The 12,172-nt window shown below is 45.7% G+C and overlaps 1 protein-coding gene across 4 annotated transcripts; it reads right to left on the minus strand.

Annotated features, from left to right (window-relative positions):
• Positions 1–25: 25 nt before the first annotated feature.
• Positions 26–12,084, minus strand: LOC105016624 (RCC1 and BTB domain-containing protein 1). Of its 4 annotated transcripts, XM_010880579.4 has the most exons (12): positions 10,199–12,079; positions 8,058–8,316; positions 7,827–7,977; positions 7,532–7,698; positions 6,948–7,106; positions 6,362–6,469; positions 6,144–6,286; positions 4,924–5,114; positions 4,164–4,290; positions 3,066–3,217; positions 2,674–2,804; positions 26–1,377 (listed from the first exon to the last, which is right to left on the minus strand). In XM_010880579.4, the coding sequence occupies exons 2-12, from the start codon at positions 8,181–8,183 to the stop codon at positions 1,237–1,239; spliced, it is 1,596 nt and encodes a 531-aa protein (XP_010878881.1). In that variant the 5' UTR covers positions 8,184–8,316; positions 10,199–12,079; the 3' UTR covers positions 26–1,236. The 4 variants fall into 4 exon arrangements, with proteins under 4 accessions (XP_010878881.1, XP_010878880.1, XP_019910219.1 ...); XM_010880578.4 differs by having other exon boundaries at positions 6,144–6,469; positions 8,085–8,316; positions 10,199–12,081; XM_020054660.3 differs by having other exon boundaries at positions 6,144–6,469; positions 10,199–12,080.
• Positions 12,085–12,172: the final 88 nt, after the last annotated feature.

Below are 12,172 nucleotides of genomic sequence, written 5' to 3' on the forward strand. Positions count from 1 at the left end.
ACATCCTTTGCATTTCATACATACAAGAATCCACACAATAATACCAGTCAAGTAGTTGTATAGTTGTGAAATCACTTAAAATGTGGTAGGTTTTGAACTACTATCGATTTAGTAATCAAAACTTAGCCCTTCTGTCAAAGAAGCCTTTTCTATCCAGATCGGTTTCATCAGCTTGCTTTGGCGACACATTGGAGGGGCTGTGAGTTTGCCAATATGAAGGCATAGTCAGAGAAAAGACAACTGCTTAGTTTTAAAATTGTTACTGTACTTTGTATACAGATGGACACTCATACACATACACTCTCCTTGCTTATTTGGCCATCTTGACTGCAGGTAATTGTTTAAAAATAATATTTTATAGGAGGAATCACGTGGAAGTAGTATGACTGTGAAAATATTACTGATAGAACATAGACTTGTATAATCTTATGGTGATTAGCCCATAAGATTATAGACCACCTCGTAACCCCAGATCCTCTGCAAAATGCTGGAACATTGAAGCGCCAGAGAGATCTGTACATAACCATTACTCATGTAATCACTCTCTCACCCAGAATCCACTGCACATCACAAAGTGCAATTGTGCTCCTCATTTGCCAAGAACAAAACAATCCACACATAAGAATGGAAGGAAACAGGAGTTCTACCCAACAGAATGCATAACTGGTTCTCATACAGAGCTCCGCCACAGTTTGCCTACTCCATACGCTGCCATCACTGCTGGATTTAACTCAGACTGATATGTATATTTCATGAATGGAATCACTGAAGGATCCTACATGGATGTTCAAACCTGAACAATTTCCCTTCACAAAATTCAATGCGATTGTATCCTGTGCTATTACATTCACACCTGTTGTTTTCTCAGAATACTGCAGTAACTGTACGTTTGCAGACGTCGATTCAGTTTTAACCTAGCTGTACTACACGGTTCTGTGGAGCAATCAGAGAATAAACAGATCATGATCCCCAACTGGCATTTTTCGGCAGACTAAAGAAAAGCACAGTGGAAATCTACCGGCATTTAAACACCTCCTCTAAACTGTTCCATAACACTCTTTGGGCAGCAGTCAGAGGAGCTGCTTCTAAATGTCTTCTGGCACCCAACAGTTAGCCACAGTGCTAACAGGGCAGCCTGACGGCTGAGTATCAGGCTGCAGGGCCAGGACCTGGTTAGCTTAGCTTACGCCGAGCCACCATGTGATGAAGACCACGACAGGTGAAAGGGTTCAGGGGTCAGTTCTTGAAGGCTCCGCAGCGGCTGGCTCGGCAGATGAACTGTTTGAGCAGGTTACCCTCAATCTGCCAGAAGGCTGCAGTCTGGGTCACCTCTGTCAAGCGGTTCACACAGAACTTAAAGCAGAACTCCTCCAGGTCCTAGAAACACAGTTAATAGGAGATTAGCTCTCCAACCAGGAAATAAGCTGTCACTGTGGTCCTGTTCCTTAAACAAAAATAATAAAGAATAAACAATTGATAAGGGTGAGGAACTGTTTATCCTGTTCATTTACTTTTTACTACATGCACTCTAATGCAACACATACCAAACCCTTTTGTTGACTTCATCGGGTGTGATGCTACCTGTGGCTATCACCGGTAACTCAACCCCATCACACCTAGTCACCGGTAACTCAACCCCATTACACCTATTCACAGGTAACTCAACCCCATCACACCTAGTCACCGGTAACTCAACCCCATCACACCTAGTCACCGGTAACTCAACCCCATCACACCTAGTCACCGGTAACTCAACCCCATCACACCTAGTCACCGGTAACTCAACCCCATCACACCTAGTCACCGGTAACTCAACCCCATCACACCTAGTCACAGGTAACTCAACCCCATCACACCTAGTCACAGGTAACTCAACCCCATTACACCTAGTCACCGGTAACTCAACCCCTTCACACAGTGTCACCGGTAACTCAACCCCATCACACCTAGTCACCGGTAACTCAACCCCTTCACACCTTGTCACAGGTAACTCAACCCCTTCACACCTAGTCACAGGTAACTCAACCCCATCACACCTTGTCACAGGTAACTCAACCCCATCACACCTAGTCACAGGTAACTCAACCCCATCACACCTAGTCACAGGTAACAACCCCATTACACCTAGTCACCGGTAACTCAACCCCTTCACACAGTGTCACCGGTAACTCAACCCCTTCACACCTAGTCACAGGTAACTCAACCCCTTCACACCTAGTCACAGGTAACTCAACCCCATCACACCTAGTCACCGGTAACTCAACCCCATCACACCTAGTCACAGGTAACTCAACCCCTTCACACCTAGTCACAGGTAACTCAACCCCTTCACACCTAGTCACCGGTAACTCAACCCCATCACACCTAGTCACAGGTAACTCAACCCCATCACACCTAGTCACAGGTAACTCAACCCCATTACACCTATTCACCGGTAACTCAACCCCATCACACGTAGTCACAGGTAACTCAACCCCTTCTCACAGTGTCACCGGTAACTCAACCCCTTCACACAGTGTCACCGGTAACTCAACCCAATCACACCTAGTCACAGGTAACTCAACCCAATCACACCTAGTCACAGGTAACTTAAGTTGAGGGTTGAGTTACCTGTGACTAGGTGTGAAGGGGTTTTAAGTTACTTGTGGCTAGGTGAAGGGGGATGGGACTGACCTCTGCATCATAACGCACAGCTGCAGCAAGCAGGGAGAAAGCATTCTCCACGGTGATGCCTCTCTTGATGGTGTGCTGACACAGGCGCTTGAGGCGTTTCTCACAGTAGGACGTGGCCAGATCGAGCAGACCTGCCAACCACAAGTCACTTCAACTGGATGTTTGCTCACATTGTTTAGTTTCTTATGTATGTTTTGTATGGACCGTCGCAAAGGCTTAAAATCAAACCCTAATCTAGCAGTTCTGATTTTATTAACAAAAACCTACAGGTGGCAGTTCAACTGGACCCAGAGGAACCAATAGGAGCTTATAGCATGTGCCTGAAACCTTTCCCTATTGAACAACTCCCCTGTCAGGAAGGCTTGGTGGGCGTGGCAGACTGTGGTACTGACCAATAGCGTCCTCCGGGGGCAGGTCTACGTTGTCTGTGTAGAGGAACTGGAGGAAGGCACGGTAGACAGGATAGGGGAACTGGTTGATCTCAATCACCTCCTTCATGTCCTCATTCCAATGAGACTGGAACATAGACCGGAAGTGCTCACACCTAGAAAAAGAGGAAGATAAAGAGGACAGTTTTTAGCCAGCTAACATCTCAAACTACCCTTCATTTAAGAGTGTGTTTTGTTATTCTGAATTTTCCCCGCACAAAAAATATTTGCAGTGGATCTAGTAAAATAGCTGGACTTACTAGCCCATTCAAATATAAACTGGGGATGTTAGCTGGCTGACAGAAACATCTGTGAATGTTTGGATGTTAGCTGGCTGACAGAAACGTCTGTGAATGTTTGGATGTTAGCTGGCCGACAGAAACGTCTGTGAATGTTTGGATGTTAGCTGGCCGACAGAAACGTCTGTGAATGTTTGGATGTTAGCTGGTTGACAGAAACGTCTGTGAATGTTTGGATGTTAGCTGGCCGACAGAAACGTCTGTGAATGTTTGGATGTTTGCTGGCCGACAGAAACGTCTGTGAATGTTTGGATGTTAGCTGGCCGACAGAAACGTCTGTGAATGTTTGGATGTTAGCTGGCCGACAGAAACGTCTGTGAATGTTTGGATGTTAGCTGGCCGACAGAAACGTCTGTGAATGTTTGGATGTTAGCTGGCCGACAGAAACGTCTGTGAATGTTTGGATGTTAGCTGGCCGACAGAAACGTCTGTGAATGTTTGGATGTTAGCTGGCCGACAGAAACGTCTGTGAATGTTTGGATGTTAGCTGGCCAACAGAAACGTCTGTGAATGTTTGGATGTTAGCTGGCTGACAGAAACGTCTGTGCATGTTTGGATGTTAGCTGGCCGACAGAAACGTCTGTGAATGTTTGGATATTAGCTGGCCGACAGAAACGTCTGTGAATGTTTGGATGTTAGCTGGCCGACAGAAACGTCTGTGAATGTTTGGATGTTAGCTGGCTGACAGAAACGTCTGTGTATGTTTGGAGGTTAGCTGGATAACTTGCTCTTGCTCCATGAGTCAAGTAAGCACTGTTCTGACCTGATCTTCAGGACAGCTTTGTGGACATGGATGTATTTGCCCTCCACACTGAACTTTAGGTCGGCCGTATCCGGACTGTCAAACTCCTTCTTCAAAGACTGGGCTACTGTCAGAAAGTCATCATGCTCTGTAGACCACAAAGACACAACGATCGTCTCATTCTGTAAAAGTTAAATTTCCATGGGTTTTTGGCAGAGAACCAGAAGTTCATGTCTTCTCATTACTGGGCTGGTGGAATTGAGTTCTGCTTGATAGGGGACTGAAGGACAGTCTAAAATCATACATCATATTTTCAAAAGGCATCCAAAAAGGACAGCAAAGTGAGACACCCCCACTTAACCAGAGTTCAGCCCCCGACATCCACTTAACCAGAGTTCAGCCCCCGACATCCACTTCACCAGATAGTTCTGCCACCGACACACCCACTTCACCAGAGAGTTCAGCCACCGACACACCCACTTCACCAGAGAGTTCAGCCACCGACACACCCACTTCACCAGAGAGTTCAGCCACCGACACACCCACTTCACCAGAGAGTTCAGCCCCCGACACACCCACTTAACCAGAAGGTTCAGCCCCCAACACACCCACTTCACCAGAAGGTTCAGCCCCCGACACACCAACTTCACCAGATGGTTCAGCCCCCGACACACCCACTTAACTAGAAAGTTCAGCCCCCGACACACCCACTTAACTAGAAGGTTCAGCCCCCGACACACCAACTTCACCAGAAGGTTCAGCCCCCGACACACCCACTTACCCAGGGAGAGGAGTCTCCACGTGACGGAGGGCGTGGCAAAGCAGGCGAAGACATCGTCTGTGCAGGAGAAGAGCGTGAGGAATGGCAGGACAATGGACTGACCCCGACACTGACCCCACATGTAGACCTGTCCACTCTGGGTCTTGGCTGCGGACGTGTGTGTGGAGTGGCAGGCTGCGATCTCTACGATCCTGTTGGAGCGAGTAGGATGTCAAGGGGTCTGCATTCAAACTGTCCCTCAACTCTGTCTGTCGCTGCTGATGAGACTACTGCGGGTTTGGGTACACATGGCCAAGTCCATTCAAATGTATTTGAAAAAGAAAACAGAAAAGGAAACTTTGGATGTGTCTGTAGAATCCTTCGGGGGAAGGTTCATGGCCCAACATGTGAAGGGATGGATTTTGACAAGTTAGTGATATTATACTAGAAATAAGCTTTATGGGTGTTTCATGAAATGGACAAGCTTTTTGGGCAGAACAAAGGCATAAATCTTAGGTCAAAACATGAATTTACAAAATGAAGAAAAGCCTTGCCTGTACACAAAAACAATCAAATTAAATGTATTTAGTTTACGTTATAACTTTAAAGAGGATATTTTGACTGTTACAGAATCTAAAATAAACATTTTAATTAAAAACGAAATACTGCCAAATCCCCTTGTCTGGAAAGTACAGTGTTGTTAGAAGAAAGAAATGAATAAATCCAAGAATCATATTAATATGCAGATATTAGTAATTGTTTTAATAAATAATACACCCCAGAATAAGTAGACAATAGCTTCTGAAGCTAAGATATTTTACTATCCATCAACTTTAACAAATAACTGAATTCAATTATATTGGCAGTAAAAAAACTAAAAAAACTTTACAACTTTAGATTGTATAAACCCTTGCGGCTTTCAAGAGTAAGTTTCAAGCGGATCCCAAATGAGCTGCATATTCTACAAAAACCTTTCCTAGAAACCCTTTAAGATGTCATGCAGTCTCTGCAGACTGAACGTGATTCGGGCCTGCTGGTTCCATCTAATATTCATGACTCTGGGGAAACAAGTTCTGTTCTGCTCTGAAATGCCAATACTTATACTAGTCAAATAAAGTCTGTACGCAAAATCATAAGCAACATGATCATAAGGAACATGGTTTCTATTACAAATTGTCAACTGTATTATTGACCTTGACTTGGAATCTACCTCAAACACACAGACAGACAGACACACTCACCTCTCCTTCTCAGTCAGGATCTGGACAGGGCTCAGCTGGTTGCTCTTGTTGCCCGTCCCCAGTTGCCCGTAGGTGTTGGCCCCCCAGGCATACAGCAGGCCCTCATCAGTTAGGGCCAGGGAGTGGGCGTAGCCCGAAGCTATCTGGAGGGGGAGAAGGGTTTCTCCTGGAGGAAGGTTTGTGTGTGTGCGTTTGTGTGTGTATATGTATGTACTTACTTGTAACACACGCAGTCCCTGCAGACCCACCAGTCGACAAGGGGTCAGCTGATTCCCGTTGTTGCCCAGCCCCAGTTGTCCGTTTCCATTGTAGCCCCAGCCGTAAACCTAGGACACACCCTCTCCCTAATGAGTGTTCTGCACAGTCTCTGCCTGCCTGGAAACCTGCTACGTTACAACCAAATACTGAAACTTAATATCATACCCACGTCCTCATTTATCTTGCAACCCAAACTCGGCCCAGCCAAGGACTACGCCACACTCAGGGATGTCTGTTTCTACTTGGAAAGGAGTCTAGACCCAAAAACTGATGGGTTCCCTCTGATTCTTCCCAAAAATCAATAGGTTGGGCCGAAGCCAGAACACACAAATACTTTCATTTAGAAAGATTTTTCATTGGCTTTGATACTCTGACTGGTTATAGATAATCCAATCACCGATGGCTTTTGTTTTGTAAAACACTTATCATTTTCTCATCACTTAAACTAACGCAATGGAGGGAGTCCAGATTGAAATGTCTAGCCAACATTAGAAGCCTTTAGTTTAAGTCATCAGAAAAGGTCAAACTGAGGCCACTCTCACTCACCTCTCCGTTCTGGACCACAGCCAGGGAGGAGGTTTGACCGCAGGTGATGCTGACCACCACCTTGTTCTGCAGACAGTTGGACACTCGTCGGGGGGTGGGCTGGTTGGCCGTGGAGCCTGACCCGACCTGGCCACAGTTGTTGTACCCCCACGCATACACCTGACCAACCAGACAGGACAGATAACCACGTTGAACGGAACGACTGGATTTTAGACACGGCTCACAATAGGAAACTCCACGGTTACAGCTACTATAACAACCTCCTCCCTGACAACACAACCCGGTTCATTCTAGAACGGTTTCACATTCTCCGGAGCCGTGACCTGGCACAGACTCAGTGAAAGAACACGGCAACAAAAGGGCCTTTATAGCAGCGCTTAGGATGGCTGGTTTACAGTAAAGTAGTGGCTTTCGACCAGGACCCAGCAGTCTGGAGCTGTTTCTCAACCTCGACCCCTGGGCTTTGGAAGGCGGTTTGTCAGCCCCCCCAGTAGGTTAGCTCACAGACACACAGACACAACCCTAACCCTAGCCCCCATCTCTCCACCGCTGTCCATTCGCTGTCAGTCCGTTTCTCCTCTTACCTCACCAGCGTCGGTCAATGCCAGGGAGTGATGTGACCCACAGGCCACCTCCGTCACCCTCTTGTTGAGCAGGTTGGCCGACACCAGAACCGGAGCCACACCCTGGTTGGTGGTTCCGTTGCCCAGCTGGCTGTAGCTGTTGTGACCCCAGGCAAACAGCTCGCCATCTGAGACAAACGATGTAGGAAAACGATCAGCCCAGAATAGTTCCAGACTCAACGGCGGCTCTGTTGTGAGACATTTGTCCAAGGCGATCTGGACGCGTTTTCGTGGTAGACACGCTGGGACTCCTCACCCTCAGAGGCCAGGAGGACATGGGGCCCACTCCCGTAGCTGAGGCTGACCACTTTCTTCCCACACAGGACGTCTAGCTTCTTGGGCAGGATGGAGCTCTGGCTGTCCCCGGTGCCTAGGCAGTTACTGCAGTTCAGCCCAAATGCCCACACCTGGTCGAGAGAGAAACACAGAGGGAGATGAGGTTCTGGCGTGTGCACAGCGTGTGTGTCGGCCTCACCTGAGCACCTACATGGTCGTTTTTCGTGATGTAGATGACCTCGTTGGCAGAGGTCCCGAACACGCAGGCCTGCCGAATGGATGACAGCACCTGGTCTCCCAGCAGGCTAAACAGAGGCCATTTCGTCACATCCACCATAGTGTGCCACCGGGGGTTGCCGGGAGGACTGGGGGTTGCCGGGAGGTCCGGGGGTTGCCGGGAGGACCGGGGGTTGCTGGGAGGACCGGGGGTTGCCGGTAGGGCCAGTTCCACAGTCTGGGCAGGTTTTACCCTGAATATTACAGACAAGAAAGAGACAGTTTACAGTCAGCTCAATCAAACCCATAATTTCACAACCAGAGCTCCCAGGCTGCAGCAGCAACCTCTAGCCACACTGTTCTCCCATTGGTATTTAGAGGATGTGTAACCAATCAGAAAGAACAAATGAGCAGACAGTTATTCAGGCCTTTAGTTTTAGGCTGGAACCAATATGGGTCAGGGGGGTTAGTGTTAGGCTGGAACCAATGTGTGTCAGGGGGGTTAGTGTTAGGCTGGAACCAATGTGTGTCAGGGGGGTTAGTGTTAGGCTGGAACCAATGTGTCAGGTGGGTTAGTGTTAGGCTGGAACCAATATGTGTCAGGGGGGTTAGTGTTAGGCTGGGACCAATGTGTGTCAGGGGGGTTAGTGTTAGGCTGGAACCAATGTGTCAGGTGGGTTAGTGTTAGGCTGGAACCAATGTGTGTCAGGGGGGTTAGTGTTAGGCTGGAACCAATATGTGTCAGGTGGGTTAGTGTTAGGCTGGAACCAATGTGTCAAAGGGGTTAGTGTTAGGCTGGGACCAATGTGTGTCAGGGGGGTTAGTGTTAGGCTGGGACCAATGTGTCAGGGGGGTTAGTGTTAGGCTGGAACCAATGTGTCAGGTGGGTTAGTGTTAGGCTGGAACCAATATGTGTCAGGGGGGTTAGTGTTAGGCTGGAACCAATGTGTCAGGGGGGTTAGTGTTAGGCTGGGACCAATGTGTGTCAGGGGGGTTAGTGTTAGGCTGGAACCAATGTGTCAGGGGGGTTAGTGTTAGGCTGGAACCAATGTGTCAGGTGGGTTAGTGTTAGGCTGGAACCAATGTGTCAGGTGGGTTAGTGTTAGGCTGGAACCAATGTGTCAGGTGGGTTAGTGTTAGGCTGGAACCAATGTGTCAGGTGGGTTAGTGTTAGGCTGGAACCAATATGTGCAACAAGAGGAGTGGATTGGGAAACAATGACCTTGCCTGTGAGCTCAGTTCCATGTCCAGTGGGACATGTATAAAAAAGTCGGGGAATAGTTGCTCAGAAAGAGCTTTGTTTTATGATCAATTCTCAACACCTCTGATACCGATACTGTACGAAATATGAATCACTAAACTTGTTGGAAGCAATACAATTATTTTATATATCCACTTTAATTTCCCTGTATATGAAAGAACACCTAAGAAAAAAAAAAAAAACTTATATGGCAACATAGCAATGTAAATAAATATATAAATACTGTGTATTATTGCCTGCAAATATTTCAGCTAATTCGTTTTTTTGTATAGCGGTTCGGTTTTCTCCATCGTTTACTAATTGCAGACATTAGTAGTTGTACTTGAATGCTGTTATTGGATGCATTTATATAATATTGGATGCAAATATGCATATTATATTATTGTATTCATTTTATTGTTAGTAGTAGCCATATTATTCTTGTTACGAAGTATTGATTATTTTATTTGTACAAGCTTGAGAAAATCAAATTTCTATTTTCTGACACTAAACAAACAAAATTCTCGACTGGCCAGTTCAGTATCAGAAGGCAATTAAAAATGAATGCCTTTATTTTCACACCAATCTATTTAGCTATGGTGTGGAGATATTTCACAGTCCCAGCACACTGGAGTTAACTTCAGTACAGTATTTGAACTGGCAGAATAACATTAGCAAAGACAGCAAGCCAACAAAATATTTCAGTTGCAGCTAGTGGGCCTACTGCTAGTTATCTCATATTCGCCATCTACAAAAACAGGACACAATTAGCGTTCATTGACAAAGTCTACCCATGGTCAATAATAACTTGTCCCATTAGGAAAACAAGACAATAAATGTTTTAATTAGTAAAACGACAATCATATATGAATAAGATGTTAATCTGGTGCTATTACCAGCGAACCTCTGACCAGCGGAATTTTTCCTCCGGCCAAAACCAGCGACCACATCAACTCCACACGTTGACCCTTTTTCTGTAGATGACGTTGGTGTGTCCGGAAGTTAAGGAGACTATAACAAATGTCGTTCACTATGAAGTACCACAACAAACTAGACACGACCCCATTATTAGATTGTCCCACTGCCACTCCGGTCGTGAGTTTATTGACCCCGCGCAGAGCGAGACGCCGTTACATGTCCGGTCAGATCTCTCTCTTGGTCCAGTTTTTCTCCCAGTTAATCCTAAGGGTTATCAGGTGATTTAGTGGGCGATTCCTGTGTTGTTCACTTTAAACTAAGCAGAGGTGAATTTGATCCATAGTCTTGGCAGTAAGACTGAGTGACTGTGCCCTTCTCTTTGTCTGAATAACAAGAAGTGTGTACCCACAAAAGTTGCTCCACATGTTCTTGCGTCAATATTAGCCTTTTAGTCTTATCCAAAGCAACAGTGAGTGAATTTATTTTCCTACCGTCCTTTATGGGAGTTCAACACAGAAACCTAGCTTTTTAAAGGTTATGTACAACTGTGTGACTCGGTTGGCTATGGTACAGTAATTGTTACATACATTTGTAATAATTATCTTTAGAATAATTTATTGTTTGCCGCAGATGTAAGAAATATTGTCAGAGTCCAGCTGTGCGAAACGAGAATTGGCTGAGAAAAACCCACGTAGCTGTAACAGACCAGGGCTGCGATTATAAAATCGACTATCAGCCAATTTCATTAATGTTATTTCGGTCTGATTTTGCCGTTATCTGAGGATGTGGTGTGCCGATGACGCGCAAAAACGCTAACAATAAAGGCACCTGCGACACAGGGCCTGTTTATGCACTTTTGTGCTTAGTCAGACGTTGTGTTGTCTGGACCTAAGTCTAAGTGTCGGATGATCAAGTATGCAGTTTAACAAACGCATTTTATCACAAACTTGATACAGTATCTGAAACCATGATTGCGCGGAGCATGCAGAGTGTCTAACTGGAATTGGAAAACAGTTTACCCTGAGAAACAGAAGGCATGCTTATATACACGATCTCAGTAAAGAACGTGTGGTGAAATTCACTCTTTGGATAAAAGTATTCAATGGGAGTTGAGGTAATGGTTTGGCCTTAGACAATTGGAAATACTTAAATCCATTTTATTAACCTCTTACACTATGTTTAGCTACTGTGTCTACTACCCATTCATCTCCTTAAATTTTACATAAATTAGCAGATGCTCTCATCCACAGCAAATGACAGTAGTGCATGCATGTGTTCATACAAGCCCTGTGGTCATAAACCCAGTTGGGTTTTGGGTACATTGGATTTCCAGCATCATGCGATTCCTGCTGAACTACACAGGTGTGTCTCCTCAACACTGTCACTAAAACATTTTCATGAAATGACAGAAGATGCAATACCACATGACACCACAAAGTGGTCTCCTTACATCAGCCATAACACAACCAGTTAATCGTTTCTCTAGGTTTACTACCGTGGGGATGGATGGGACCCATTTATGATAGGAGCCATTGACGGCTTCCGCGTCTTTACAATGTAGTCAACTGGGTGGGACTTCATTGGCTGATCCCTCCTAACAAACTGCTTCGAGATCACATGAATCCAACCAGATCGTCACAAGGGATCAGCCAGAGCATTATACTTGTGAAAATGGTGTATAAAATGGAGAATGACATATAGGGCTGTGATCATATATAGGGATTGTTCCTCTGTCCCTTCTTTGTGGTTGCAATCGATTGACACCACCAGACTGAAGAGATTTGTGAAATCAGAGGTAATATACATAGATTATAATGTTTCTAATTTGTCCCGGGTCTCCCCATTGCATTGTGCCTAGGAAGTACCCAAGCTGATGATCTTGTTCTTTTTTATGCATATTTGTCCAGTAAACTTCTGGAAGTACCACAGCTGCACTTCATCCCTTCTTTCAG

The sequence above is a fragment of the Esox lucius genome, chromosome 16 (genome assembly GCF_011004845.1).
Source record: "Esox lucius isolate fEsoLuc1 chromosome 16, fEsoLuc1.pri, whole genome shotgun sequence".
Taxonomy (NCBI): Eukaryota; Metazoa; Chordata; class Actinopteri; order Esociformes; family Esocidae; genus Esox; species Esox lucius.

Bases quoted from the DNA above. Each gene is read 5' to 3' on its own strand.
- LOC105016624 (XM_020054660.3), bottom strand. From the start codon at position 8,183: ATGGTGGATGTGACGAAATGGCCTCTGTTTAGCCTGCTGGGAGACCAG. The intron at 7,978-8,057 runs GTAGGTGCTCAG...TCTCTCGACCAG, and splicing joins ACATCACGAAAAACGACCAT to GTGTGGGCATTTGGGCTGAA. The intron at 7,699-7,826 runs GTGAGGAGTCCC...CGTTTGTCTCAG, and splicing joins TGTCCTCCTGGCCTCTGAGG to ATGGCGAGCTGTTTGCCTGG.